The 27,737-nt window shown below is 53.7% G+C and overlaps 1 protein-coding gene across 3 annotated transcripts; it reads right to left on the bottom strand.

Moving 5' to 3' along the window:
• On the bottom strand, positions 1-27,737 carry Col11a2 (collagen type XI alpha 2 chain). 3 transcript variants are annotated; one of them, XM_077109597.1, is made up of 66 exons: positions 27,543-27,737; positions 24,836-24,985; positions 24,492-24,702; positions 23,907-24,069; positions 22,040-22,231; positions 20,902-20,979; positions 20,185-20,247; positions 19,293-19,472; positions 17,011-17,070; positions 16,863-16,904; positions 16,576-16,638; positions 16,211-16,285; positions 15,648-15,734; positions 15,366-15,422; positions 15,144-15,197; positions 15,002-15,055; positions 14,850-14,903; positions 14,638-14,691; positions 14,385-14,438; positions 14,254-14,298; positions 14,089-14,142; positions 13,596-13,640; positions 13,381-13,434; positions 13,142-13,186; positions 12,967-13,020; positions 12,684-12,728; positions 12,388-12,441; positions 12,243-12,287; positions 12,005-12,058; positions 11,561-11,668; positions 10,623-10,676; positions 10,287-10,340; positions 10,134-10,178; positions 9,994-10,047; positions 9,822-9,866; positions 9,669-9,722; positions 9,514-9,567; positions 9,011-9,064; positions 8,542-8,649; positions 8,309-8,398; positions 8,061-8,114; positions 7,726-7,833; positions 7,492-7,599; positions 7,301-7,354; positions 7,144-7,197; positions 6,847-6,954; positions 6,572-6,625; positions 6,303-6,356; positions 6,046-6,099; positions 5,837-5,890; positions 5,398-5,505; positions 4,951-5,004; positions 4,704-4,757; positions 4,522-4,575; positions 3,933-3,986; positions 3,572-3,679; positions 3,434-3,487; positions 3,228-3,281; positions 2,870-2,977; positions 2,670-2,723; positions 2,381-2,416; positions 2,167-2,220; positions 1,792-2,059; positions 1,173-1,285; positions 573-779; positions 1-141 (listed from the first exon to the last, which is right to left on the bottom strand). In XM_077109597.1, the coding sequence occupies exons 1-66, from the start codon at positions 27,622-27,624 to the stop codon at positions 1-3; spliced, it is 5,211 nt and encodes a 1,736-aa protein (XP_076965712.1). In that variant the 5' UTR covers positions 27,625-27,737. The 3 variants fall into 3 exon arrangements, with proteins under 3 accessions (XP_076965712.1, XP_076965713.1, XP_076965714.1); XM_077109598.1 differs by lacking the exons at positions 19,293-19,472; positions 20,902-20,979; XM_077109599.1 differs by lacking the exons at positions 19,293-19,472; positions 20,185-20,247; positions 20,902-20,979.

Genomic DNA, 27,737 nt, shown 5'->3' with positions numbered 1-27,737 from the left:
CTAGCCCATGAAGCAGACAGGCCCCAGCAGCACCCCTCCCCGCCGTGGGGGGGCCCCCAGGTCTGAGAAGGAGGCGTCCAGCACCGGCAGCTGCTCCAGCACAGGTGTGCGCACCTCCAGCACCGTCCGGCCTTGCTGTGTCTTGAGAGGGAGACGAGGGAGACGGAGAGGAGGCTTAAGTGAGGTGGAAATACCCACCTCCCCTGGTCCCTCAACCCCAGTCCCAGGTTTGCCTCTCTAGGCATCTTGAGGCCATCCAGTGACTCAAGATGTACAGCCTGGGGATGTAAGAGGCCCACCTGTGATTCCATGAGTGCATGTATTTGCATGTATGAGCCTGCATGACACCCCATGTGACACCTGTGTACGCGCACAGGTGAGCCCCCCCTGGACAGCTCATGTAAGCTTGATTCCCATCCTTCCCACCCTCCTTGCCTCCTGTTTAAGGTCCCTCAGGCATTGGTGACACCAGCAATCTGGCTGTCCCTCACTGCCCTGCCCAAAGAGTGTCCCACCTACTTCCTGCAGCCTGATCTGGGGTCCACACCCCACCCAGCTTTCCTGGTTCCCACCTGACAGCCATCTCGGAATTCTTTGACATAGGGGCTGGTCTCTGGGCTTAGCTCATCCTCATTGGCCCCCCGGAGCCTCAGGGGACCTTCACGGGATGCTCCAGAGCAGGGGTAAGAAACGTCCTGATGGGCCGAGACACTGAGCAGGCGCAGGAAGGTAAGCTGGACCACACCTACCAGGGAGCCCTCTGAGTCCACGTAAGAGAACTGGAAGGAGAGAAGGGTCAGAGGGAGACACAGGAGGGTCTGAGGAGCATCTACTAAGCCAGAGCAGCTGAGCCAGGGTCATGAGCAGGGTAGGGATAGGAGGATGGGGCTGGCAGAGGAGTGAGGGCCAGGGAGGGAACCAGGGGGCTGGGCCTAAGTGAAAGGCACACTTCTGTCTTGGGGTTTCAAGGGAGGGAGACACAGCTTCCAAGGACAGGTGAGAAGGAAAGAAGGGAGTCAGGAGTGGAGGAGGGTCAGCAAGCTGGGGGGCAGGGGGCAGGGAGCGGAGGACAGCAAAAGCCAAGGAACTTGTCACATGAGCCCAGAAAACACTAGGCTCTGAGGGGGTCATGCTAGGGCAAGGGAGGAGGAGTCAAGGGATCTCGCTCGAACCTGTGTGACGTCGTCCCTGGGTGTCACACACGTCTCCCCTCCTGCCGTAAAGTTGCAGAAAACCCGGAAAGCATCCCGAGCACAGCCCTGGTTGGGGTCCACCCAGTACTCTCCTATTGGGTAAAGGACAGGAGAGGTTGGGCCACCAAGATCACCCCACATTCCTCCTACCCATCAACTGAGAGCATGGTGGGGAGGGCTGGGGGTGTTGGGGTGCAGGGGTCCAAGGTGTCAGAAACCATGTGCAGTTTCCCAGTCCTTCTCCCTCCCACTTCAGTTTCCCCCATCACCTCTACTCGACCCCTACCCCCAACAGTGACCCCAGGCTCCTCAGAGTGGAAGAGTATCACATTCTTGCAATGGGTACAAAGTATACTGTAGGTACTCATGTGTACCCATCTGTGTACAGGCAAGTGTGTGTGTGTTTAGCTACTCCCATGGACACTTGCTGCCATGAGCTTGGTAGGACCATAGCAGCTGCTAAAACACTGAAGTACTTCTGACCTGGGAGGTTAAGAGCCCTGTTCCAAGCCCCTCATCCCAGCCCAGCACCTTCCCTAAGACCCTCCCAACATGGACTCGGCCTGCTCAAGGCCATTGCCCTGAGGCTGGTGCTGACCATCAGGCAGCTCGGGATGGCACAGCTTCAGGTCCTGGCAGGTGCGAGCAGGGCTGTCCTGGGTTCCTGTTGGTCGCCTCATCTGCTCAATCTCCTCCCTCAGGGAGTCAAGTGAGCCAAAGATCTCCTCCAGCCCCCTAGGACTGCCTGGGGCACCCCCTGTTGGCATGGCCTCGTCTTCCTGCATCAGGCGGCCTCCATCCACTGAGCGTCGAGTCTTCTTGGGCATCTGGATGGGCAGCGGTTGGATCACCTCACCCGGAGGGCCCTGGGGAAAGAGATGGAGAGGGGAGATACGAGATCAGCATGATGATAAAGCAGAGGAGACTCTGCAATGGAGGACAGTCAGAGGCACAGGCCCTGCCCATAGCTTACCGGGTGTCCTGGAGGACCCTGGACGCCCTTCTCTCCCTTGGGTCCAGCTGGGCCCTGACAACAGAATTAATGGGGTCAAAGAGAGGTCAAGAGGACAAGCATAGGATCAAGGTCACAGAAGGGTTAAATCATTCCCCAGTTGGAATGAGGGGATCCACGGGGTAAGGGGTAAGAAAGCTGGGGGAGCAAAGGTCAGAGCAGCAGGGTCACTCACTGTGGCTCCTTTGGCTCCTTTGGGGCCAGCAGGTCCCTGTGAAATGAGGACAAAAATAAATGGTCACCACAGAGAAAGACAGGTCATGGAGAAATGGACAGGCCCAGGTCACAAGTCCACAGGACCCTAGGTCACTATAGGAGGGACAGCCAGGTGGGAACACAGAAACGTTCCTGAAGGAGGAAACGCTGGGGACACTCAGGACGGTTAGCCTGGTGCCATGAAAAGCCACTGGGAGGTCTTGGAGGTGAGGTGTAGGGATTTAGAGGAAGAACAGAGGGCTACTCACAGGGAGACCAGGGGGCCCTCCAGGACCAATGGGACCAGATGCTCCTGGGATGCCCTAGGAAGAAGAGAGGGCTTGTTCAACTAGGTCCCTCTCCCAGTCACCCCCAGTATCTATTCCCTCCCCCCACAGTGAAGTCCCCAACCTCACTCTCCCACCTCCATCATGATTCCCACCCAAACTCTAAGACCTTCAGCACCCACCGTCTCTCCCTTCTGTCCAGGGGAGCCCTGAGGGCCAGGAAGTCCTCGATCACCCTTCTCTCCTTGCTCTCCAGGGGGCCCGATCAGTCCAATGAGACCTGGGTGACCCTAGAGAAGGGGACAGGAGGTCTTGGGGATGCATGAAGAAATCATATGGATGGGGAAGAAGGGCCAAGACATAAAGCGAGAAATGGGTACAGGGTCTGTGGACAAGAGCAGCAGCTGTGAATGGCCCCACTGAATAAGGTGCCATGGGTTCTGGAGACCTGAATCACAATGGTAGACACTCATATCCCCATAGGTCTCAGGGGTGAGGGCAATGGAAGAGACACCCGGCCGATGTCTGTCTGCCACTCACCTTCTCTCCCTTGGCTCCAGCATCACCTCGGAGGCCAGGAAGCCCTGGGGGTCCCTGTGGGGAGATACGAGGTCACTCGCTCTAGGGAGAGATAGGACCAAGTTCTCCCCTCCCCCACCTCCTACTTCCTCTAGAGATTCAGCTCAGTGACCACTGCCCCGGGGCACCCACCCTTCCCACACACCCAGCCCAGTCCTATCACTCACCACAGGACCTGGGGGCCCAGCCTGGCCTGTGGCTCCAGGACGCCCTTGTTGACCCTACAGATTGGAGAGAACCCGGGAGGTCAGTAGAAGCATCCCCACACTGCACCGTTCCCACTGCCCATCCCCCACATTACTCACCACTGCACCTGGGAGCCCCCTCAGACCATCAGGGCCAGGCTTGCCTGCTGGGCCTGCAGGACCCACAGAGCCTGTCTTCCCGGGGGCACCCACAGCACCAGGATCCCCCTGAAACACACACAAGGAATGTGTCCTAAAGGGCAGAAGGAGGGATGCAGGAGGTCCAGGGGTCCAAAATGAAGGGGTGAGCTCTTCTTAGGAAGAGCTGAAACTTCAGGAGTTCCCAGAGCAAGAACAAGTCCAGAGCCACTATCCCCACAAGGCTCCACATGAGAAAGGTGGACATGGGGAGGCATCTGAACACAGGGATCTGAGATGGGGAAGATGGAGGGAATGTTCCAGCAGGGCGGCCTCCCCTCACCTTGGCTCCCTTCTCTCCTTGTCGCCCCTCTGGACCAGGCGTGCCAGCAGGACCCTGTGGATGGAGGCAGGAGGGAGGAAAAGATGAGGCACTAGGTGGCCAGGCTCTGCTCATTCCCACTCCTGTTCTCTTGTACACCAACACTCACATGCACACACACGTATAGACGTAGCCACAAACACAGAGGACCAATTCACAAACTAAGAACAGGCACAACCATGCCAGTTAAAAAATCTGGTAGTTCTATACATTTGGTGAAGAGCCCACATCCCACCTAGTGGCCCACCTCCTGCTCCAGCAACTAAGAGGTTAAACCCTGGCTAGCATGGGGTCTCTGGAAAAGTCAGCACCTCCTCCAGTGTCCATTCTGATTGGTCACTAAGCAACATCACCCCTGGCAAGAACAGATAGACCCAAATTCCAAGAACAAAACCCAAAGTAACAGCACCTGATAAATGACTGCTTATGCACACACACACCACACCGAAGAACAATCCCGACACAAGGCCCATCACCTGCCATTATCCCAGCCTCTCTCCACCCTGCCCAAGGACTACCACCCAATATCCTAGGCATCCACCTCTCTTACCCGCTTTCCAAGTGGTCCAGGGGGTCCATTCTCCCCAGTGGGTCCAGGGGATCCCTAGAGAGTGAGGAATTAGAGAGGTTAGTGGCCTCCAGACCAGGGACCCCTTAAGAATGGAGAAGATGGGTACAGGTTCTGACAGCTGCGCTCAGTGGGGCACAAGGTGGGGGTCACTGATCACTCACAGGCTGTCCTGGCTCGCCGTCTTCTCCTCGGTCACCCTTAGCACCATCCTGGCCCTGCAAGGATAAATCAAGGTCAGAAGTGAGACCCCAACATGGCTGGCATCACCCCAAAAATACCAATCCTCCCATTCCTCTGCCTTCCCTGCCACTCCCCAGTTCCCCAAAACCCAAACCCATCAGCTTCACAGAGCCCCTCCATTCAAGCCCCACTCTCTTTGCCCCTTCCCCTCCCCTGAGTAAGACTCACCCGAGGGCCACCTTCCCCGGGGGGGCCAGGGTCACCAGGAAAACCAACAGGACCCTGATCCAAAGGGAAAACAAGGGTCAGAGTCACAGCCCCCTAAACCCACCCAGAGCCAGCACAGACCCCCAGGGTATGGACAATACCACACTCTTCATCTCTGCAGGCTGCACCCATGAGCAGCACCCTTGGAAGAAGGTGTCAGCGTCCCCTCCTCCCCACCTCCCACCTCCCACCTGCATGCCTTCTAATGCCTTCAGGGACTGACTAGAGGGCAAGCTCACTTTCCTTTGGCATTCCAGGCCCCATGCACCCCTCCCAGGAGACTCTGGGAACAGAGTCTCCAATGCATCCCCCGACCCTTGGGCTCCCACACTCCATGGTCTTCACCCACACCCATATTTCCAGGTCTCCCATACACCGCACTCTCCCTCTCGCACTCCCCCAACTCACAGGATTCCCTTTGGGGCCATCATCGCCTGTGGGCCCTTTAGGCCCTGGTGGTCCTGCCTCTCCTGGCTGCCCCGACTCTCCTTTCTCTCCACGTTCCCCACGTGGACCCTGGAGAACAAGTAGAGGGTATAGAGGGTCTCGAGGGGATCTTGAAGATCAGGGATGCAACCCCAACTTCCAAGACACCTTCAGCCTCCCCTAACCCCCTTGGGGACAAAGCGAGACACACAGAAAGTCAGACCTCTGGGGGAGTCCTCTGGCCCCTCTTCCCCTCAAGGAAATGATGGCAGGGCTCACCCAAGCCCAGGAATCATGCTGGCAGCAGAGCCTGCTGGGCTCCAGAAGAGTTCCAGCTCCAAGGGGTCACAAGAAAGGTGCAGGTACAGTAGGAGGGTGAAGGGCATTGGGGAGTAAGTAGGACCTTAGAATTGTCACTCACCTTGACACCTGGCTCTCCCTGGACCCCTGGAGACCCTGACTCCCCTGGCTCCCCCTAGAAAGAGACTGAGTCAAAATCTTTCTCCCCACCCCCAAAGATTCTTGATATTCCCACATCTCATTGTCTTTCGTACACCCAACCAAACTCAGCAGAAATCCAATCCTCATCCCCAACCCCCAAGACTGGTTCATCCCCCCCTTCCCAGTTACCTTCTCTCCAGGGGGGCCCAGGTTCCCAACACCTCCTGGGGGACCTTGTGGGCCCTGGAAGAGAAACAGAAAGAGAAGTCATTGTCTGGGAGAGGCAGAGGTCTGGATGAGGGCCCAAGCCACAGCAGCAAGGTAGCCAGAGCCAAGGGTCAGGGGCTTCTCTTGGCACCTGAGAAGGCACTAGAGTTTATGGTCCGGGAAAGGAAGGCAGAGGACAAAACACATTGGCCTGAAGTGACAAGGCTGGGAGGACTTACGTCAGCACCATTGGGTCCAGCTGGGCCTCGAGGTCCTGGGGGGCCAGGTGGGCCCTGGGGGGAAACAAATATGCCAGAGATGGGGAGGGGAAGTGAGAGAAGGAACTTAAAGGACAAGCATGGATGGGGGCTGGGGGAGCAGAGGTCCTGGGCAGAGGGCAGGGGACAGGGTGCAGACAGCAAGGTCACAGTGGGGTGTCAGGCTGGGGGTTGGCTGGGCAGGTAGTGATAACTAGAGGTGGGGTGGAGTCTCTAGGGGTCACACTTACCATAGGACCCACGTCTCCTGTTTCTCCTTTCTCCCCAGAGGGGCCTGGCAAGCCCTGTGTGGGTATAGAAAGCACACACCCAGGTGACCAACCCACTCAAAGCACAGCCCCAGGCAGGCAGCCTCCACAGTTCCCTCCCCTCAGATTCCACAGACCTCCCCAGGCCTCTTCCCCACCTCCCTAGTCTTCACCAGCAGGCTGCTGCCAGGGCTCTCAGGCAAACATCAGCCTCATTCTGACCCCATCTTTCAGCCATGTCCCCACCCATAACTCACCTGTAGGCCAATGGGTCCTGGGGGCCCATTGAATCCTCTTGTTCCTTCATCACCTTTGGCTCCAAAGTGTCCCTGGGGCCCCCGAGCTCCAGGCTCCCCATCTGCTCCCTGGAAGAGGAATAGGGACAAAGACAAGGACACAAAGATAGGTCTTGGGTCAGGTGTTCTGTGGCACCACACAGAGCTGGGCACCAGATCCAGGGCCCCCACTTCCAGACCCAACCTCAAGGGCAGAGGTGAATCCATGGAAGAACAGAGACTTTCAGGCCCTTAACTGAGAGGAAAGGGGGCACTCACCGCTGCTCCAGGCTGCCCCACAGGACCCATGGGCCCAGGGGGTCCAGGAGGGCCCTGGAGGAGAAAGGAGAGTCAGCAACATCAAGACAAGGAGAGAAGCCAGGAGGGGGTGAGGTTAAAGGCCAGGAGGTCAAAAGTCAAGATCATGGGCACTTACATGTTCGCCCTTGTTCCCTTTGGTGCCCTTCTGACCCGGGTCTCCAACCTCACCCTGGGAGAGGACAGTTGAGACATTTGAGAATGGAGAAGGGCAGAGGGGGCAAATAATAGGACAGGAACCAGGTGGTCATGTCCAGATCAGCCATCTCATCTGGAGAGAAGACTGGTCCCATCTGTAGGTTCCCTTACCTTGTCTCCATCTTCTCCAGCCACACCCGGAGGTCCAGCAGGACCAGGAAGCCCCACAGGACCCTGTATCCCATCACGGCCAGTGGGACCAATGGGGCCTTTCTCTCCCTGTGGAAAATGAAGAAAGGAGTCATGGCCAGGATGTGACCCTCACCCTCAAACACTCCCATAGGAAACCCCAGAGCTATCACCCACTGCTCACAGACCCCGCCCCCCAGGGCCCCCAACACTCACCGGGACACCCTTCTCGCCTGCTGCTCCAGGGGGACCTTGTGGACCTGGACGCCCTGGGGGGCCAATGGGTCCCCCAGATCCTGCTGCACCTCGCTCCCCAGGGGATCCCTAAGAGATGAGATGGAGTAAGGCCCCTCAGAAAGGAGACTCCAGGTCACCCATATCAAAGAACCCTGACCACAGTTCCTAGGAGAACTAAAAGTCACACACATCCTAGCTGACCCTAGACTCCCTCTGCCCAGTCCCATGGCCCCTGCCAAGTGCTGTTCCTCATCTTTCCTCATCCACCCTTTCTCCCTGTTCCTTCCCACTGCCCATCAGGGACCCCAACTCACTGCAGGGCCAGGGGGGCCAGCCGGACCTTCATTCCCCTTCAAACCAGGTCCACCCTGTGAAACACAGATTTGGGGCAATAGGTGAGAGGGAAAGGTGGGACTTCCCAGAAAAGGGTTTCACACACACTGGGAAGGATGAGGGTCAGGAGAGGAATCAGGCTCAGAGAGATGGGAGCAGGGAGTGACACAGAGGAGGTCAGGATGCAAGGTGACTTGTTACAGGCAGTTGATTTTGGGGTCACACTCACAGCAGTGCCCGGGAGGCCTCGCTCTCCTGGGAAGCCCCTTAGTCCAGCAGGACCATCTTTCCCTGGGGCTCCAGGGGGACCAGGGTCACCCTAAAAGGAAAAGAGAGATGGTGAGCCACACCATGTTCCCAAATGGTGCAGAGAGATCTCAGGCCCTTTAAATTCTGTTACCCATCCCTTTCAGCACCCCAAGTCCCAGTCCCCAAGGTCCCCTCCACCAGCCCCTCACTGACCTTTGTGCCTTCTTTCCCAGCTGTGCCAGGCAGTCCCTGCTCTCCAGGAGGCCCTGGGGGGCCTGGGTGACCCCTCTCACCCATGGGGCCGCTTTCTCCTGCTGCTCCCTGAGGAAAGGAATAATCCCACATTCAGCCCCTTCGTCCCACTGTCTGTACAAAGCAATCACTCTGGACACCTCCTAGAGCCCTTCTATCCCTGCTCCAACTTCCATGGACTCCCCAAGCACTGCTGGGCTTGGCCTTTCCCAGTATGGAGTACCTGCACCACCTGGCATCCCTGTTGGGGAACTGCCTCTTCTCCTACAGGAGGGAACTATCCCAGAAACTGAGATTCAGGACCCCTGCCCCAAATCCCAGCCCCCAGGGTCAGCCAGGCAATGCAGGGACAGGGCTATGTGACTGGGAGAAGAGGGTCACAGGCACTAACTCCAGGTCTGGATTCCATTCTTCCTGGGGGCAGACCTACCTGAGGTCCCACCACTCCAGGAGGGCCAGGTGGGCCCGTCTTCCCTTGGAAACCCTGAGAGAGGAAGAGAGAAGAGAGCAGTCAGAGCAGGTGAGGATAGGGGGGCAAATCCCAGGCTCCCAGGGGAAGGGAAGGGCCACACCAAACTCTGGGCTGGGTCTGAGCAGCACCAGGGCACACTCGCTCTGCCAGGAGGACCTCCCATGGGCCTTCCAGATAGCTCTGGGGTTTGAGGATCTGAGGGGGCCACTCAAGAATGAATGGCCAGGGTTGGGTGCAGTGACACATGCCTGTAATCTCAGTGACTTGGGAAGTTGAGGCAGAAGGATCATGAATTCAAAATCAGCCTCAGAAACTTAGCAAAGCCCTGAGCAACTTAGCAAGACCCTGTCTCAGAAACAAAAGGGCTGGGAATGTAGCTCAGTGGTTAAGTGGCTCTGGGTTCAATCCCTGGCACAAAAAAAAAAAAAAAAAAGAATGAAAGACTAAGGGCCATCACTTACCACTTCTCCTCTCTGGCCTGGATGTCCTGGCAGCCCATCTTTCCCAGGGGGGCCCTGGAAGGAGTTCAGATGTCAGGTGAACTCTAGCTGGGAAGGGGGATAAGGTAGAAGGACCCTGAGAACTAAGGTGGGTCAGCGATCAACAGTCAACTTACTGGAGGGCCTTTGGGGCCAGGAAATCCATTTGGGCCCTGCGGTCCAGGGAGACCCTAGAGACAGAGATGGGCTCCATGAAGAGAAGGGCAAGGGTGCTGGCCAATGGAACACAGCTTCCTCTCTGGGAAATGGGACCCTCAAGCCACACTCACCCTCTCTCCAGGGGGGCCATGGGGGCCATCACCACCTGATGTTCCCTGTGGGGAAAACAGAGCCAGGGGGGTGGGAGAAGCTGCTTCCCACCTACCCCCAAGGTAGGAGGACTAAGGGAGAGTGGAGGTTCAGCTGGCAGAGGGCAGTTAGAGCCCCGCAGAGACCACTAACCTTAGCTCCAGACTTCCCAGTGGCACCTCGGGGCCCCCGCTGACCCCGTGGACCCTAGGGAAAAGAGGAGAGTTGTCAGAAATGCCCCAATGCATCAATTTCGATTTTGAGTCACCTGTTTTTCTCCCTTCTGAACTCACCGTGGGTCCCCGTTCTCCCCGAGGTCCTGATTTTCCAGACAGGCCCTGGTGGGAATGAAATAGAGAGAATATCACCCGGGGGATGACTCTCCACAGAGCCCCCGTGTCCCCTCCAGCCCTTCCATCTGCATCCACTTCCTTCTCCCAGCTTACCCGGGCTCCCTTCTCTCCACTGGCTCCAGGAAAACCAGGAAATCCCAGAGATCCCTGGGAGGATGGAGAAGGGAGAAAACTGAGGAGTCATGAAAGGTGACACGTTCCACAACGGCCAAAGGGGGTCAGGAGAGGCCATAAAGACAGCATTTGGGACGACCTGGGCCTTGCCAATGACTAGATAGCTCTGGACAAACCCCTGCTGCTCCCTGGGCCTCTTTTTAAATCTGTAGAATGAAGGTTGGCTAAATTCTGTCTAGGGTTCCCTGCTGCTCTGCTTCCTGGAATCCAAGACAGGCAGGGAAAAGGAGGGGCACAAATGCGACATCACATCACCTTGGGACCCTGGCGTCCAGGGTAGCCAGGAAGACCAGGAACACCCAACTTGCCCTGTGGAGGGACAACGAGCAATTAGGAATGGAAGGAGGAATAGATACCCCTCCACCCTGGAGACCCCAACCTTCAGAGATGAGAGCCAGCTCCCAGCAACACTCCCCAGCCCCTGGTCACCTGCCCCATGAATTGCCTGACTTTTGTAGACTCTTCCCAAAGTAGATTTTCCCCAACACCTGTGCTAGGATCTTACCTCCCATATGTCTTCTAAAATCTGCAGCTACATCAAGTCCTTCAGAGTCACTGTGATCTGGCCACTGCTTACCTGTCAACCTCAATTCCATCTTTTCCAGCACCTACTGTTACTCCACCAAGGCTACTCCTACCAAGGCCAGTCAGTCCTCTTATAACCCATCTGCTTGCTCAGGCTGTGCACCACCCCAACTCCTCCCCATGTACCCCTTTCCTCGTGATGCTCTAGGTTTCATCCCGCCAAGGCAATCCCAAGGAGCAGGGATTCTGTAGCCAGCCTGCCCAGGCTCAATCCTGCAAAACAGGACTGTCATGCCTACCTCACAGGGCCGATAGGATGAATTAGCACAGCACCAGGCCACAACTCTTGCCTCCTCTTTGACTCTCTCACAGAGCCTACTGCTCTGAGTCTGGAGACATTTTCACTCTGCCTTGCAGGTGGAAATGCCTCTCAATGCCTTCTCTAAACCAAATTTGTCATAACGAGGACTTTTTCTGGATTTTATATATGTTCCCACTCTGCTCAACAGTGACCAGAAGGAACTATGTACACAGAGGGGCATAATTAATGCATTGCCATATTAGACTGACTCCCACTGTTGGCAGCCAACACACAAACTCTGCTCCAGCACCCCTGTGGGGCCACCACATCCCCAGAGGACCCAGGCCCAGACTCTCATCCCTGTCACCTTTTCGCCCATGAGACCAGGGGGCCCAGGGTCTCCAGTAGGTCCAGTGCGTCCCTTCGGCCCTTCAGGGCCATCTTCTCCCCTGGAACCAGGGACTCCAACTTCACCCTGAGTGAGAGGTTGGGGAGGTGAGTATGGAGAACTGAAGGAGGGTCTGGGCCCCAAGAAGAGAGGTGAACACCAGTGAGGGTAAGTAGAGTTGGAGGGGGGGTCCCAGAAGCTACTGTGGGTCAAGAAGCCCCACAGGGCAGGGTGAGTGTGATTGGAAGCCCAGTGTGGCACCTGCCATGGGGCTGTCATCCCAATGGGCTCAGATTCTAAAGGGGCCAAGGCACTGGAATTGGGGAGGAATAGTCTTAAGGAATAAGCTGGCAATTGGGGACTCCCAAGTGAAGGATCATTAGGACATGAAGTTGAGGGACCCGCGTGGGGGCTTTTACTCACCCTGTCACCTTTCACACCTATGTCACCTTTGAACCCAGGAAAGCCGTCCTCACCCTGAGAAAAATGGAGGCGAGAGGACACCACAGATGATGGAGGGTTGGGAGAGTTAAAATGGAATGCAGATGGCAGGGAATACAGGTGGAGGGTGGATTTCACGAGGTGGGGAGCAAGATAGAACAGACTAAGGGAAAGAGGTGGTGAGGGCGAAGGTGCTGGGAAGTTGGGGGCCAGTGCTCACCTTTTCACCCTTATGGCCCTTCAGACCCCGAATTCCATCCACACCCTAAAATCAGACAGAGGATAGGCAGGGATCAGAGGATGGAGGCTGGGTTGGAAGGACCAAGCTCCTAAGACCCCTATCTGGCTCCCCTGTGGTCAGTTACCTTGACACCTCGAGGTCCTGGGTAACCTAGAGGACCCTGAGGTCCAGAAGGACCCTGGAAGAAGAAAGAGAGGCATTGATAAAGAGAACTCAGTATGTCACTGTGGAGACCTCAGGGAGTGGAAGAAATGGAAGTACAGTAACAACACTTGAGTCTGGGTAGGGTTCCAGGGTGTGGGGACTGAAAATATTGTCAGAGCCATGTGAATAGTGAGACAAGGAAATCCCAAGGACTTTGAAGCCTCAGAGTCTTGGTGGAGACTTTTAGAAGGTAAAAGGAGGCATGGAAGATCTCACCTGGTTTCCTTTGGTTCCAGGGGGACCTTCCTTCCCAGGGTGACCCTGGAGGTAGAAGATGTAGAATGTGACTTCTGGTTCCTGTCACCTTCCCTTCACACCTTCTTCCAACCCAAATTCCCCCTGTGACCTAACAAAGCCTAACTGACTGTGGACAGACACCACCAGTGACCTTTCAGTGCAAGGGACACACTGTGTGGATGGTTGCTAAAGGAGCTTGGGGGTGATGCACTGGGGAGAAGGGCCAAGGGAAATTTGGGTTAAGAGGTGGGGACACACTTACCGGGGGTCCATCTGAGCCAGGCATGCCAGGGAGCCCTGGTTTCCCTCGAGGACCCTATAGGAAGATGAGGAGGATCAGGGTCACCAGAGGGGTCAGGAATAACATAGGTAAAGCTCCAGTAGATATTCCAAACCCTCCCTACACACCCCCTCCCCCAAATCACTTAGCCACTCACCTTCTCTCCATGAGGGCCGATGGCACCCTGAGGCCCAGGGAGACCCTACACACAGGGAGAGAGAAATCACAGGGACCTCATGGGGTGGGCCATTCTCTTAAGCCACCCTCTGCATTCCCATTCAGAACATGAGCAGTGAGTGACTGCAACCCTTAATTTTCTGTCCCATCCAGAGTCTGACCCCTTGTGAAGCCCAGGGGAGGTCACTAAAGGAGGACAGTGTGGGTAGGGCCACTTACCTGGGTCCCAGGAGTGCCCTGTTGTCCAGGAGGTCCTGGCTCTCCCTGGGGTCCCTAGAAACATGTGGCCAGGCAGGGGTCAGAAGGAGATGGTGACAGAACAAACATGACAGAGAGCTGCAGGGCCATCCAAGAGGGTAGGAGCCAGGAACAGAGAGGGGGTTAAATGGCAGTGAACATGCCACCATTGCCAGGTCTCCATGCCCATCACTCACCAAGCTCCCTTTGGGGCCGTGGGGACCATCCATGCCTCGGACTCCCTGAAACATGAGAGCAGTGTGAGCAGGCTGGAATGTGGGGCCAGGCCTGCAGGGACCTGTGGTTTCTGAGAGGCCTGGTCATTGCAGAGGGTGGACCGAGCAGACGCTCATCGGTCAAACCACCAATTCATTCCAAACCTAAGCCATCCCAGCCATCCCAGATCCGCAGGCCATGGGTCTGTGGGTTAGAGGGTTTCTGTTTTGTTTTTCTTGAGTATTTTTGTTTCGTTCTGGCTGCACTCAGGGCTTTTGGTGCACTGTGCCATATGGTCCTCAAAGGGCTTCTCGGGGTGAAGACTGGAGCAGGGTTGGGCGGCCAGGGGTGGGAAAGCTCACAGGAAAGTGGAGCAGGGAAGGACAGGGAAAGGGAGAAGGGAGGCATTAGGAAAGGTAAAGAATTGGAGAGGTCAAATGTAAGGTCAGGGTTAGAAGTCAGGCAGTCACTTACCGGGGGCCCAGGAATACCAGGGGGGCCTTTGGGACCAAGAAGTCCTCGGGGTCCCTGCATTCAAGATTGGGGAAGGAGATAGCATGATTGGGTGAGAGAACACATGTCTTTTGTGTACCCCTGTCCCTAGAACCTGCCTCCAGCCTGACCCCTTGGGATACTCACGGACTCTCCAGGCAGCCCCCGAGGCCCAATCTCCCCATCATCTCCCTAGAGGAGGAGAACACAGTGAATAAAGCAGCCTTAACCTCTAGACTTCTCCTGCACCCAGACCCTGTCCTTGTCACAATACTTACCCGATCTCCATCTTCACCAGGGGGCCCAGGAAGGCCCTGGGCACCAGTATCACCCTGGAAAATGGAGTTACAGCTAAGAGGGGTCTCAGAGTCCCCACCACAGACAGACATTGATCCTCCCCAATTACCCAACCAATTACATTCACTGAGCTCCTGCTGAGCTCCCTGGCCACCCTTCCTTGCCTGGAGATCCCTACTCCCCTCCACAGAACATCTGCCCTCATCACAAAAGCCAAGCCTCTAATATACTCACCCTATGGCCTTTCTCCCCAGGTAGTCCTGGGAGTCCATCAAAACCTCGGTCACCCTAAAATGAAGAGGGACACTTAGAGTGAAGGCCCATTCACTTTCCCAACCTACCCCTCCTCACTGTGTTCTGAGTGGGGAGAGACTGTACCCTGGGGATACCTGAGCACTAATGGGGCTGGACGTTATAGGCATCACAGAGGGTCCCAAGCCTTTTACCTTCACTCCAGGTTCTCCAGGCATCCCTCGGGCTCCATCAGCACCTGCTCGTCCCTGGAGATACAAGGGAAGTGTCAGAGCAAGCAGGGGCAGTCCTCCCCCATCTAAGCCCCATCTTCCACCAACACCCATCCCACCCCTGGGGTACTCACCCTTCGCCCAGCCTTGCCAGGAGGGCCTGTGAGACCCTGAGGTCCTCTAGGCCCCTGGTAAAGAAGGAACAGTGGCAGGGTTAATGACCTAGATAGGGTGGAGGGAGACACTGGGCTAGGAATCAAATATGAGAGCTGTCACCTGAGGTCCTAGGTCTCCAGATTCTCCTTTTAGGCCAGGGCTCCCAGGCTGTCCCTGTAAAAGAGAAGAGAGGATGGCCATGTTGAAGGACACACCCAACAGTGACCTCAAAGCATCCCCCACAAAAGAAGCAAAACAACTGCCAACCTGGTTCTTTCCAGAACCATTCATACCCACACATGCAAATAAAGGAACCTCTTCCACAATACTCCATTCACTCACCAGGGGTCCAGGACGGCCTGTGTATCCCATGGGGCCAGGGGGTCCACGGAGCGCCAGCTAGGGGAGCAGGAGCAACAGCAGAGCTGAGGAGGAGGCAGCTGGAGAACCCCAACCTTCCAAATTTGCCTTTCTGTTCCTAATCCTCACTCCTTGCTCTATATTCTTCCCAACCCAAACCAATCCAGACATTCCCAGTTTTCCTTTTGCCCCAACCTAAATTTCTACTATTTTCCCTTTCCCATCAAACTTCATTAGGAACCCCTCTCCCCCAACCCTCCTTACCCGTGCCTGCTGCAGAATCGCCTGGGCCTGAGCTTCTTGGGCTGCCACCACAGGGCCCTTGTCACCTCCACCACTACCAAACCGGAACTAAAGGGCAAGGACAGAAGGTCCAAGTTATCTTCCAGGAAATCCATGTGGCCTTTCCAGCCAGAGGCTTCATCCAACATTTCTGCCCCATCCCCCAGGTTCTGGGACACCCCTGTGCCCTCCTCCAGCATCTCCTGTGGGTTCTGGATCAACACTTAGAAGTTTTCAGAATCTCATCTCCTGCCCTTCTCCCCATTCTCTGGTCTCTTCCTCCCCAGCCTTTCCTTTGGTTCTAGACCTCTGAAATAGAAGATTTCCTGCCCAGTTCTAGATAATCCAAGTTTAATTCTAGAAGACCCATGTTTGACTCTAAATCATCTAATAAGGCCCCAATCCCCTCACCAAAGATCCATGTCTTTGAGTTGATGGTCTTTAGAGACTCCTCATGGCTTTTATCACCTTCTGGTTCATGATGACATACCACAATTCCCCTGTGCTCCCCAGAAGCCCACTCCAAAGCCCAGAAGACTACTCACTGGGAGCATGAGGGATGTGCCAGGAGGGCCAGGGGCCCCATCAGATCCAGGAAGTCCTGCTCGGCCAGGAGGGCCCTGGGAAAAAATGAGAAAGATAGGGAGACAAGTAAGAAGATGTTGGGGCCTGGACATCATTTTGAAACCTTCCTCAATAGAATAAATATTGATTTCACTAGATCTTTCCAGAGCACCTCCCCATTGGAGAAAAATGTGAGTGAGACACCAGATTACTCCTCTCCCCAACCAGAATATGCCCTCCTTCCTGGGTCATGTGACACACAACCACCCCTTCAAACAGTCACCTAATAAAAAATATTGAAGATACTCCGTACACACACTGAGAACACAGCAGAACACGCCCTTACCCTCTCTCCAGGGTCTCCAACTGGGCCTGGGTTCCCCTGGATGCCAGGAGGACCAGCCAATCCCTGAGGAACAAAAGAGGAAAAGGTCAGGTGTAGGCATCAGACAGAAGAGAGTCGTGTGCCTGAGGGAAGCTCTCTACCAAAGAGGTCTGGGAATCTGGAAGCCTTCGTTGGAAGGACTCTCCAGAGTTCTAAGAAGGAAACCTGGGTGCAGGCAAGGGCTTGGATGAGCTTGTAGGAAACATCTCTGAAAAGAGAACAGAGGCTAATGTCTCAGCAACACTCACCGCAGGGCCTTCTGGGCCAGGGGGTCCCTCCACAAGCATACCCTGTGGAGTCAAAAGTTAAAAGTCAGAGACTACAGGGCCAGCACCCCCACCTCTGCTTCCCTTTCTACTTCCCACCTCCCTCAGCTCAGTAACCAGTGTAACTTACAGGTTCCAGCACTGCAGGCTCACCCTTTTCTCCCTTCAGCCCCCGGGGTCCAAGGGCAGCCTGAGGGAGACACACATGTAACCCCCAGTGGGGCCTGTGAGCAGCCAGGATACCAGGACTGCCCATCCCAACTCCAACCTTCATTTTCAGGTTCCTTGGAGACCTCCCCAACCCTGCCTCCAAATTTCTCAGTTTTCCTCCCTCAAACTCCCTCTTCACAGACCTCCCAAGTCTACCAAAAAGACCTTAGGGCTCCCCACACCCTCCAGTTCCCAGTCCCATCTCAGCAAATGCAACATCTCCATCTCCCTGAGAACCTCTTTCTCTTTCTGAGATTTCAAACCCTCAACCTTCCCAAGCCCTCTCCTGGAGGACCTCACCCTATCTCCCAAAACTCTCTTTGACCCCAGGAATCCTTAGAACCTTAAGAAATCATCCATTTCCTCAGCCTTACTCCAGTCCATCAAAAAAGAATCTAAGATTATGGATAGATTTTTCATTTGGGGGTTGGGATAGGACATGGGTTCATATGAGAATCTGATGAAAGCTATGAGTCTTTCACCAGAAAATATGCCCTTATGCATAAAATTTTACTTAGAATTTCAAGGGGTTCACAAGTTTAAAAGTTCCCCAGAGTTAAGCATACAATTCTTTTTTTTAATTATCAGTGGACCTTTTTTAAAAAAATTATCTATTTATATGCAGTGCTGAGAATTGAACTTAGTTCCTCACACATGCTAGGCAAGCACTCTACCACTGAGCCACAATCCCAGCCCAAGCATATAAATATTAAGTAGATTTGGAGAGCAGACCCCCCAATAGCTCAAACTCAAAACTCATACCTGGTTTTTGGGCTCAGTTATCCAAGCCTTACAGTGGGCTCCCCAAATCCTCCCAGTTCCTATCCTAGCAAGGATGCAACACCCTTCCCCTGGCCCTCATTTATACTCCAAGCCCACCAGTTCCTTCCCTTTCACACTTCCACTCAGATGAATACTCCAAATTCTAAGATCAGAACCAAAATAAGAACAGGGAGAATGGAGGATATTGACTACCATCACCACCTCTCAAAGATCTTCAGAATGCACCCCCCCACCCTAATCCTGTCCAAATGGCAATGATCAGTTCCCAACTCTCCCAAATCCCAGATCAACCCCAATTACCCATAATGCAGCACAAGGGGAAAGCAGCAGAGGGTCGAGGGTGGCAATATTAGAGAAGGGAGGTGTGGGATGAGGCAGCGGGATACAGGAGGCAGCCATAACTGCAAGGCAGGCAAAAGATGAAATGGAGTAGACAGGAAATATCCCAACTGACAGGGAGTATTTGAAGACATGGGAAACCACTAAAGAAGACAAAACAAAGAGACAAACACTTGGAAGCAAGAATGATGCCAGGGCCAAGAAAAATTAAACATGGCCAAGATGGACAAACAGGAAGTGGTTGGACAGGAAGAAGCCAAGAAAAGAGGATCCAGGAAGTGGACCTTCAACAAAAACATGGCTACCATGAACCAGGGAGAAAAGAAATTCACAAAATAAATAGAAAGTGATTCCTGCCAAGGGAATAATAACAGTGAAAGGTAATTCTTCCAGAAAAACACAAATATCAAAGTTAGGACACATAAAAAGTTGCTAGGATAAATAGCTAGGTCCACAATGGAAACTTTATGATTTTATAACCTGAGATTCACAGGAAGTAGGTTATTATCAAAGGAAATTGTCATGAGACAGCATGAAAAACTAGAATCAGGACACAAATAATAGATCCTTTTTAATCCAACCGTACTCTGTCACCAAGATGGATGCCATAGCTAGAGAAGACAGGAAGAGACACATAAGAAGTGGCCTGTGGCTTAGAAAATATGACATGGGAAGTTGGATTGTTTTGACAGCAACATGAACAAGAAACTGTATTGACCTAGATGGAATGATGGAGACAGACTAAAAGTGGACACAAGGTAATTGTTTACTAACCAAAAGTTTTATAAAATCCAGCTTGGTATAGACAGGAAGTGGCTAAGAAAGACAGGAAGTGGCCATAGGATTTTAAAAAAGAAAAATCCCAATCACCACAGGCAGAAGGATCCACAGGAGTCACAGGGTAAGACATCTGGCAAAGGAAGGCAGGAAGAAACTTTTTCAAGCAACATAGACATCTTATGTAAACAGAAAATGGCAAAACACCAATGGGAAGCAGCTTACAGCCAACAAAACCAAAAAGAAGCAATTCTTGCAGTGCCCACTGGTGGTCAAGATGGAAGAGGAGCTCCTTTCACTTACGGCTCCTGAGTGGGCTGTCTCCGCGGAGAGGGCAGGGCCAAGCTCCGTCTCCTCACGATAATCGTCCCCATAGCCATAGGTGTAATCGTAGAGCCCTGCTGGGGGGTCTGTGCCACCCTCCCCATACTCCTCTGCCAGGAACCTGTCAGCTGTGGGGGGGATCTGGAGATCTGTCTGCTCCTTCCCGGGGATGGGGAGGGAGAGGGGGTAGACGGGGGCATTAGGGCTAACAGGAGGTTTTCCCTGGGCCCCAGGGTTTGACAGCTTCTAACCCAAAGAATCCTAGGTCACAGGGATCACAAAACTCAGTGGATTGGGATTACGAAAGTGGGGACAGAAACAAGTAGGAAGGGGTTGGGAACTTTTCTACCCAGGAAGAGCAAGGGGAGTGGCTGAATTGAAAGGGCATAGCCATCCAAGGCCAAAACTGGGGAGGAATATCCAGAAAATGGGCCCCGAGGGGGGGAGAACAAGAGTGGCCGGAGGGCGGGACACAGGAAGGACAGTCCATGGACAAAATGATAGATAAGGAGTCCAGAAAATGACCAGACAGAGAGAGACTAGGCAAAGAAAACAAAAGTGACAGCCTTGAACAGAAAATGAATCCTCGGGATGGAAATATGACACAGAAAGTAAGCCCACTAGACACTAACATGGAGAGGATCCTATTCTGGAACCAAAGGATAACAGAAAGAGGCATGGACATCAAAGAAAAGGGATGCACTTAGACAAGCAGACCAATAGGTCTGGAGTGACCAGAAGACAGAAGCCACACAGGGATATGACAAAGAGCCCTCCGGCCAGGGCTGGTTCATCAAGAGATGCAGGGCCAGGGGAGTGGGTCCCAGAAGCCCACTGCCCCCAGCTGGGATGAGGGTGGGGGTGGAGTTACCTCCTCTGGGAGTGGTAAGGGGCTGGACTCCAGGACTTCTTCCTCTTCACCTGGGGTGGGGTCCTAACCCCAAGGGGAGGGGGAGGAGAGTAGCGGAGAAGGGGAGGGGGAAGGCAAGAGGAGGTTAGAGCACACAGGGAGGCAAAGCAGCACCTGTCCCGCCCCAGGGCAGTGTGATTCTGTGCTGGGGGATGGGGGAAATCTCAGATCTTGCAGCCCCTTTGGAGGGCAGACACCGGGGAGAGTGAATCCCCTGAGGTCTAGAGGTTTGGGGGCAGAGATCTGGATGCCCCGGCTCTACCTGCCGGTAACCGCTGCCTCTGGTCCTGGGAGGGGCCCGGGCAGTGGGGGGAGCCGCCCGACGAGCTGGGCGTCGAGAGGGGGAAAGATGGCCACCTGCTGGACCAGAGCCTCCAGCTCGAGAGGGCCTCCGGCCTGGTGAGGGGGACGCCTGCCGGGCCGCTGAACGCTTGGCAGGTGGGTTAGACTTTCGGGGAGGGGTCCGACGCCCCCTAGGGGAAGGGGGCGCCCTGTGGTTGGGGCTCTGAGATCGCTGCAGCAGAGAGACAGGGGAGGGGCAGCAAGTAAGTCAACCTTCATAATCTAAATATATGGTGTCTCTCTCCAGAAACTAGGGAGAGGAGGAAAATGGTCCAGGAGGTGTTTGCAAGGGGTGCTGGGAATAAGGGGAGAAATGTAGGGGTCCCTCCAGTTTACCTGATAATCAGGGGTCGTCCCTGTAGTCATCACATCGGAATAGGGGGGCTCGTAGTCATAGTAGAGAGACTCAGTGGGCTGGGATAAGGGAAGGGGGGTGGGAGGACCAGGCAGGGGGAGGAAGGAGATGGGGTCATCGCAGGCAGGAAGGGTGGGGAGGGGCAGATAAGGAGATGGTTTGGGAAATAGGTGAGGATAAAAGGAGAGGAGGGGGTCAGGAGAGAGATGGGGAGAGGTGGGAAAGGAGTGGGCCCCACATGTGGGACAGAAGCAGACATAATTAAGAGATTGTTCCTTCAGTCTTCAGACCACTGACTCAGATCATATCTGTCACCCTAACCACCCAGACCCCACCCAATCCAATTTCCTTCCCTTTCCCCACCACAGCCCCCCTATCCTGCATCTCTATGTTTGGGAGACTAGAAATGGGGCTCCCCACCCCCACATTTCCCAGATCACCACTTCTTTAGGACTCCCTCCATTCCTACCCTTTCCCTGTTTCTCTTCCTTGGTCTTACCATCCCGGCTTTTTTTCTTCCTATTTCTGTCTCCCCTACTCTGGTCTCCCACCTTCTACCCCAAGGCTTGTCCCCTCCCGACTATCTCCCAATTTATTTTTATTTTTCTCAATATGGGGGAATTGAATCCAGGAGTGCCCTGCCACTGAGCTACACCCCCAGCCCTTTATTTTGAGACAGAGTCTCACAAAGTTTCCAGGGCTGGCCTCCAACTTGTGGTCCTCCTGCCTCAGCTTCCTGGGGAGCTGGGTGATGTGTGCACCACCACGCCCAGCCTCCAATCTCTTAATTCAAGAAAGGGATGGAAACCCAAGAACACAGTTCCAGGTAGACTGGCAGAGGACGAGACACAAGCAGGGAACACAGCTCCCAGCCATGAATTCTTCATAATGACTCTTTTTATTTTTAAATGAAAATAAAAAGATTGATGAATGTGGACTGGGAGGGGAAGGGTGATGGGAATGGGCAGGTACAGCTGAGTAAGGGAGCTATGGAGAGGAGAAAGTGAGCCCAAAAGGGATGGAGAGCCCTGGAACATTGGGGGCTTCCCCTGGGGAGTTGCCTGGGTGTCATCCCTCCCTGGAGTGTGTTGTAGTTGTGGATTTGCCCTACTCCCTCACCTGCCGCTGGGGTTCCTGGTTTTGTGGCCTATGAAGTCTTGATGGTTGCTGCTTTGGAGATCTCTGGGCTCGGTGAGACTGCTGGTTCTGAGGTCTCTCCCTCTGGCTCCCTTCACATTCCAGATCCTTCTGTTCACAGGATTGGTAGGCGGCTTGGACTCCTGGAACAATGAGAAGCTCCTGGACATCACCCTGCAAAGATATGAGGAAGGAACATCCTCAGAGAGAGGTACAGAGAGATTCAGAGAGAAACAGGGAAAAATATGGGATAAGGGGTAGGAGGCCAATCCTAGGTAAAGTTACATAATGGGAGAAGGTTGTTACCAGTCCTCCCATGAACACAGCCCTTTTCAGTTTTCAAAGGACCTCACAGGACCTTTAAAACAACTGGGAAAGTAGGACAAGTACAAGTAGGACAGTAGGACAAGAATCTTTATGCCCATTTTTCAGATACATTACATTCCAAATAGCTCAAAAAGCCTCAATGGCACACACCTGTAATCCCAGCAACTCAGGGCTGAGGCAAAAGGATTAAAAGTTCAAGACCAGACTGAACAACATAGTGAGATGCTGTCTCAAATAGAAAAAAAAAAATTAAAAAGGCTGGAATGTAGCTCAGTGGTAGAGTGTCCCCGGTTTCAATCCCCAGAACCAGGGAGTGGAGGGGAGGGCAATGACTCCTTTCCATGGTCACTCCCTCAGAGCAGCAGAATCAAGACTAGAACACAGGACTTCCAACTTCAAGTTCAACACATATTGCCTACTCCCTGCCCTTTGTGATAACTAATGAGCCATTCACAATGGCTTCTTGAGACAGAGGTCTAGGCTGTTGCCTTGGCTTTATAATGGCAGTGATGATGAGAATTTTTAGGACCTCTAGAAATTGAGGAGGGGAACTTTCTTCTGAATGCCAAAGTTATTTAATTATGCCCACACATGTTATTTAGAAACCCAGCCTTACACATAGTTTGGGCCACTGTATCATCTCCAGTGCTAAATTGGGATCTCCTTGGGATTCAGAGACAGGTATCCATAAAATGTTTATGAACTGGGTAGGTGGATGAATGGAGAGATGATTGGATAAGTGAATAGGGACTCACAGCCACAACTGAATGAGAGTGTTGATTGGATGATAAATGAATGAATAAATGCATCAGTGGATTGACAGGTGAGTGAGAGGCACAGAGTAGTAGATGGATACAGATTTGTGGGTAAATAGAAGGATAGAATTTAACATGTGATTAAATAAATGACCACATGGGGAGTGGATGGGTGAGGAGATGGGTGGGTAAATGTACTGAAGGGGAGCAGTTGAATTGGTAGAAGGACAGATGGTTAGATAAGTAGATGAATGGATGTGCACATGTATGTGTGCACACAACCTCATATGCATAGGTAGATGTGGGGGTAATGGATGGATGAGTGAATAGATGGATGGATGGATGGATGGGTGGGTGGTTTGAAGAAGGAAGCGGTTGGGCAGGATGAGTGATGGGGAGATACAAGCCTAAATGCATGAAAAGGTAGGTAAATGTGTGAATGGATGAGTGGGTAAATAAGTGGGTGATGGTTGCATATGTGGGTCAATGGGAGACTGGGTGAATAGGCAGGTGGACGAATAGATAGATTAGGTGGATAGATGAAAACTGAAGACAGAATTAGTGGCTGTGAGCTGTCCATCCATATAAGTGGGTATCTTATTTCTAACAGAGAAAATTAGGCCTAAAGATTGGAAATGAAAATAGAAATTCCTAAGGGGAAAAAATAAAGGCCTAGGGAAAAGGAAGATGGGGTAATGGAGCCAGCAGGGGAGTGGGCACAAAATAGGGGAGCAGAAGTCACTCTTTTCTCAAACTGCCCTGCTGACCTCAAAGACTTCTTCATCCAGGATACGGGCACCAAAGATCACCACCCCACGGGTGTCCAACACAGGACGAGCACTTCGGGGAAGGGGCCGGGTGACTCGCTTCTTGCAGTCAACAATGAGGGTGACAGACTGGCCTTTCACTGCCACAGCCACACGGTGCCACCTGGTCATGCGGAAAGAGGTTCAGGTGAATGAATGACTGACTGACTGAAAGCAGGGAGGCCAACAGGTTGGGGAGCAGTTGATAGATGTGTTGGAGGCAACAATAAAAGTAGTGGTCACAATAGCTATCGTTTACTGAGTGCTAACCATGCACAGGCTGGGTGCGATGGTTTTCTTAATTGATCTCCCTTACAGATATAAAAATTGATGTTCAAAAAAAGTTAAATTGTCCAAGGAACAGGCTAGTACTACAGGCAGAGCAAAGATAGAGATTCTAAAGCCAAAAACTCTGGTCTGGAAGTGACTGCCATTTGGGCAGTGGGTAAATGTTGTGGGGTCAAAAGGGTTGGCAGGATTTCTCAGTTAAGGGAAAGGGGTCCTGGGGCACATTCTCCTGAAAGGCCACTGGGGAAATTGACTCACTTGCCATCAGCTAGACTGAGGCCTCGGAAGACTGGTTGGGCGGGGGGTTGAGGCCGTCCAGTCTGGTCTTCATATAGAAAGCGAACAGGTCGTCCAAGCTCCAGACCCAGCTGTTGGACACCTTGGGCACTGTAGAGAGTCAGGAGGGGAGCCTGGAGGCCAGGACGGGTCCGGACAACAGTCAGCAGAGAGAAATCTTTGGGAAAACCTCCTGGTACGGGAGAAAGATACACAGAGATGGAATGAGAGACAGACACAACCCCTTCCCTCCTGCCATCTGATCCCAGACTCCATCCACCCTCTGGCCTCTCCCAGCTCTCCTTCCCTGATCTTGTCACACATACCTGGGAAGAGCTGGCGGGTGGGTGCACTAAGCTGATCAGGTCGCGACACTCTGTAGGCCACATGAGATGGACAGATGCCCCTTGCCTTGCGGACACCATCAGGGAGGGAGGGAAACCTCAGGGCCCGGAGCACATCCACAGAGGGTGCACCTAGGAGAGTCCATGAGGGTCAGGAAAAAGAGTCTGCCCTCAGGAGGGCCTAGATAGGGGACATGGAGGTCTAGAACTCAGTATCCTAGGGCTCAAACTCCCTGGAAGGCAAAGATCACCTGTCCTTTACTTTCTTCTGAATGGGGTCCATATGGATGAAAAGCACAAAGTTACCTGGAGGGGGAAGGCAGCTTGGCCTTGAACGCAACTTCCAACATCTGTCTTTCTTACTGCCTCCCTATCTCTGTCTCTCAGCCCAAGAACCTATCTCTATTAATATCTCTTAAGCTCTCTCTCAACTTGCCATCTGTCTCCTCTTCTCTCACTCTATCTGATTCTCTGCCTGTGCACCTGCTGGTCTTTGCATCTCTTCCTTCTCCATTTCCTTCACATTCTCTCCATCCTTTTCTTTCCCTGTTTTTCCTCCCTCTCTCCCTCCCTTTCCATATCTCCCAGTCTCTGGCTTTCTGGCATCTGTCCCATTTCCAGCACAAACAACATCTGGTCAATCGATCATTCTGGGCACGGGAGGGGCAGGGGGGCCACCAGGAAAAGAGCAGAGAGGCAGCTCTATGGGAGAGGAATTTAAGCTGCTATAGATCTGGGCTTAGAGAGGTGGGGACAACTCTGCCCATCCTGAGGAGATACAAGAAATAACAAGAGATACAAGAAAGAGCTATCCCCAGAGCCTGTGCCCCCTGGCTTGCAAGACAGACTCGGGGTGGAGGGGATGGCTGAAGCTGCCACGCAGAGCAGAAGCAGATCCAGGGCCCCAAGCCACACATCTGTAGATCCCATCAGAGTTCTTGCCCAAAACCCAGGCAAGCTCCCCACACCTGGAACCTTTATCCTGCCCTGCCACTCCCACCACCTGTGATCCAAAGATTCAAATCACAGGCTCCAGCTTGGTCCATCCAGACCTCAGCTTCCTAGAGCCCAAACTCCCTGGAAGACAAAGGTCACCTCTCCCTGGCTTGTTCCCCAGTATACACACTTCTCACACTGTCAGCTCCAGATTGAAAAAAAAAAAAAAAAATCCCAAAAAAGTTTCAGCAAAATGTTCAAAGAAGTGTGGGCCAGGGCAGAGGCCAGAGCAGTTGGGAGAGCAGAGCTGGGTGGAGTGAGTGAGGTGGGGCAGGCAGGAGAGAAAAGGCCCTTTGAGTCCAGGAGTCGGGAAACCACGGCCTTCCCCCCGCCCCTGCCTGAGCCTGGCCCCCGCGTGTGGCAGCTCCGCAAACACCAACACACAAGGGCCGCTTTGAGAGATGAAGGTGAATGAGACACAGAGACTCACAGAGACCCCAGGCCAAGGAGACCTTGGAGGCCCCCACCCTCCTCCAGAGCCCAGAAGAGTACAGTTGGATCCTATGCACAACTATCCACCGGCCCGCCCACCTTCTTCCCACCTCAAGCCACATTCGCCCCACTGTCTCATCTGCCCACAACTCCCTACTGGTATTCCATCACCCTCAACCTCTGAATCCCCAAATGCCCTATTCTCTAATCTCAGGACTGCCATAGTAACCCATCTCCTAGAGTCCCACCTCCACCCACTCAGCCCCCAAAGAGAACACAGTCATCATGACTAGCCCCTGCCTTCATGCCAAAGAGTTCCTTTCCCCCTAAGAAAAACTCCTAAACCCTGTACACACGTACACATCAATATCCTGTCCCTGAGCCTCACTCCTCAGAGCTTGGAAGTTCTTTCTATAATCTAGTCTAAATTCGTTATGCTGCCATTCTGACCATTTTCTCTCCAGAGCAAAGAAATGAACAGTCAAGTTATAAACAAATCAGTCCCCCTGTTTTTTGGGAGAAACTGAATTTCAGCCTGCCCAGTGCTCCCAGCCTCCTGTTCTGATATCAAATCCCCCTTTCTAGGAGCCAGAACTTCTGTGTCCTGGGGGAAAAAAAGGAAAGGCTGGGGTTGTGGACACCAGGGTCCCAGGGGAGCCCGAATGGCCAGAGGGGGAGGGGTGGAGCAGGAATGCAAAGAGTTGGCTCCAGCCTCAGACACCTGATCCTGGCCTGTCCAGCGGCCGTCCTGTTGGCAGCCAGCCCTAGTGCTCCCCAGAGCCAGCCGCGTGGCAGCATCGAGGGCACAGGGAGGGGGTGGGGGACATTGCCGGGGGAGACCAATGGAACAGATAGTGGAGGCATCCCTTCTTTCTCAGCATACTAGCCTCTGCTCTGCCCCAAGATGTTCATCCCTCATCCCTCACCCATCAGCACTGGTATCTACCAGCCCAACATCAGCAAAGCCTGGACCAGACTGGCCCTAGCCATCCTGAGGAACCAACAAAAGCACTCAGGGCTGTCTATGGTGACTCTCATGCTTTCGGCTTTACCTGCCTCTTCCAGTCACTTCAAAGAGAGAGAGAGATCCCTACTCTCTTTCCAAAGAACCCAAGTATCCTGCCTTCCTGCCTAAACCCTGAAGACCCCAAATCCCTTTCTTAGGCTTAGAATCTACTGCCCCAGGTATCAGTGCTCCCCTCCAGGGGGATACTTAGAGCTCCAGCAGACTCAGTCAACCAGGCTTCAGAATTCCTCTTACCTGCCCAGCCCGGGGCAGCGCTGAGCCCCAGCACCAGAGGTAGGAGCAGGAGGAGGCGATGGCAGCGGCTGCACCGCTCCATGACTGGACGACCAGAGCGCCAGGTCCCAGGGACCCAGGTACGCCCGGAGGCTGACAGGAGACAGCAAGCAGGCTGTGAGTCTCCGAACCCGGGATTCAGGAGAGATCAGAGGC

The sequence above is a fragment of the Callospermophilus lateralis genome, chromosome 6, assembly GCF_048772815.1.
Source record: "Callospermophilus lateralis isolate mCalLat2 chromosome 6, mCalLat2.hap1, whole genome shotgun sequence".
NCBI lineage: Eukaryota > Metazoa > Chordata > Mammalia > Rodentia > Sciuridae > Callospermophilus > Callospermophilus lateralis.
The sequence above is the reverse complement of the archived record's forward strand: the minus strand, read 5'-3'. Positions and strand labels throughout refer to the sequence as shown.

Bases quoted from the DNA above. Each gene is read 5' to 3' on its own strand.
- Col11a2 (XM_077109597.1), bottom strand. From the start codon at position 27,624: ATGGAGCGGTGCAGCCGCTGCCATCGCCTCCTCCTGCTCCTACCTCTG. The intron at 13,187-13,380 runs GTAAGTGGCCCT...CCCTGTGTGTAG, and splicing joins AGGGCACTCCTGGGACCCAG to GGTCTCCCTGGGCCTCAGGG. The intron at 2,060-2,166 runs GTAAGCTATGGG...CTCTTTCCCCAG, and splicing joins AGGGTCCTCCAGGACACCCG to GGCCCTCCGGGTGAGGTGAT.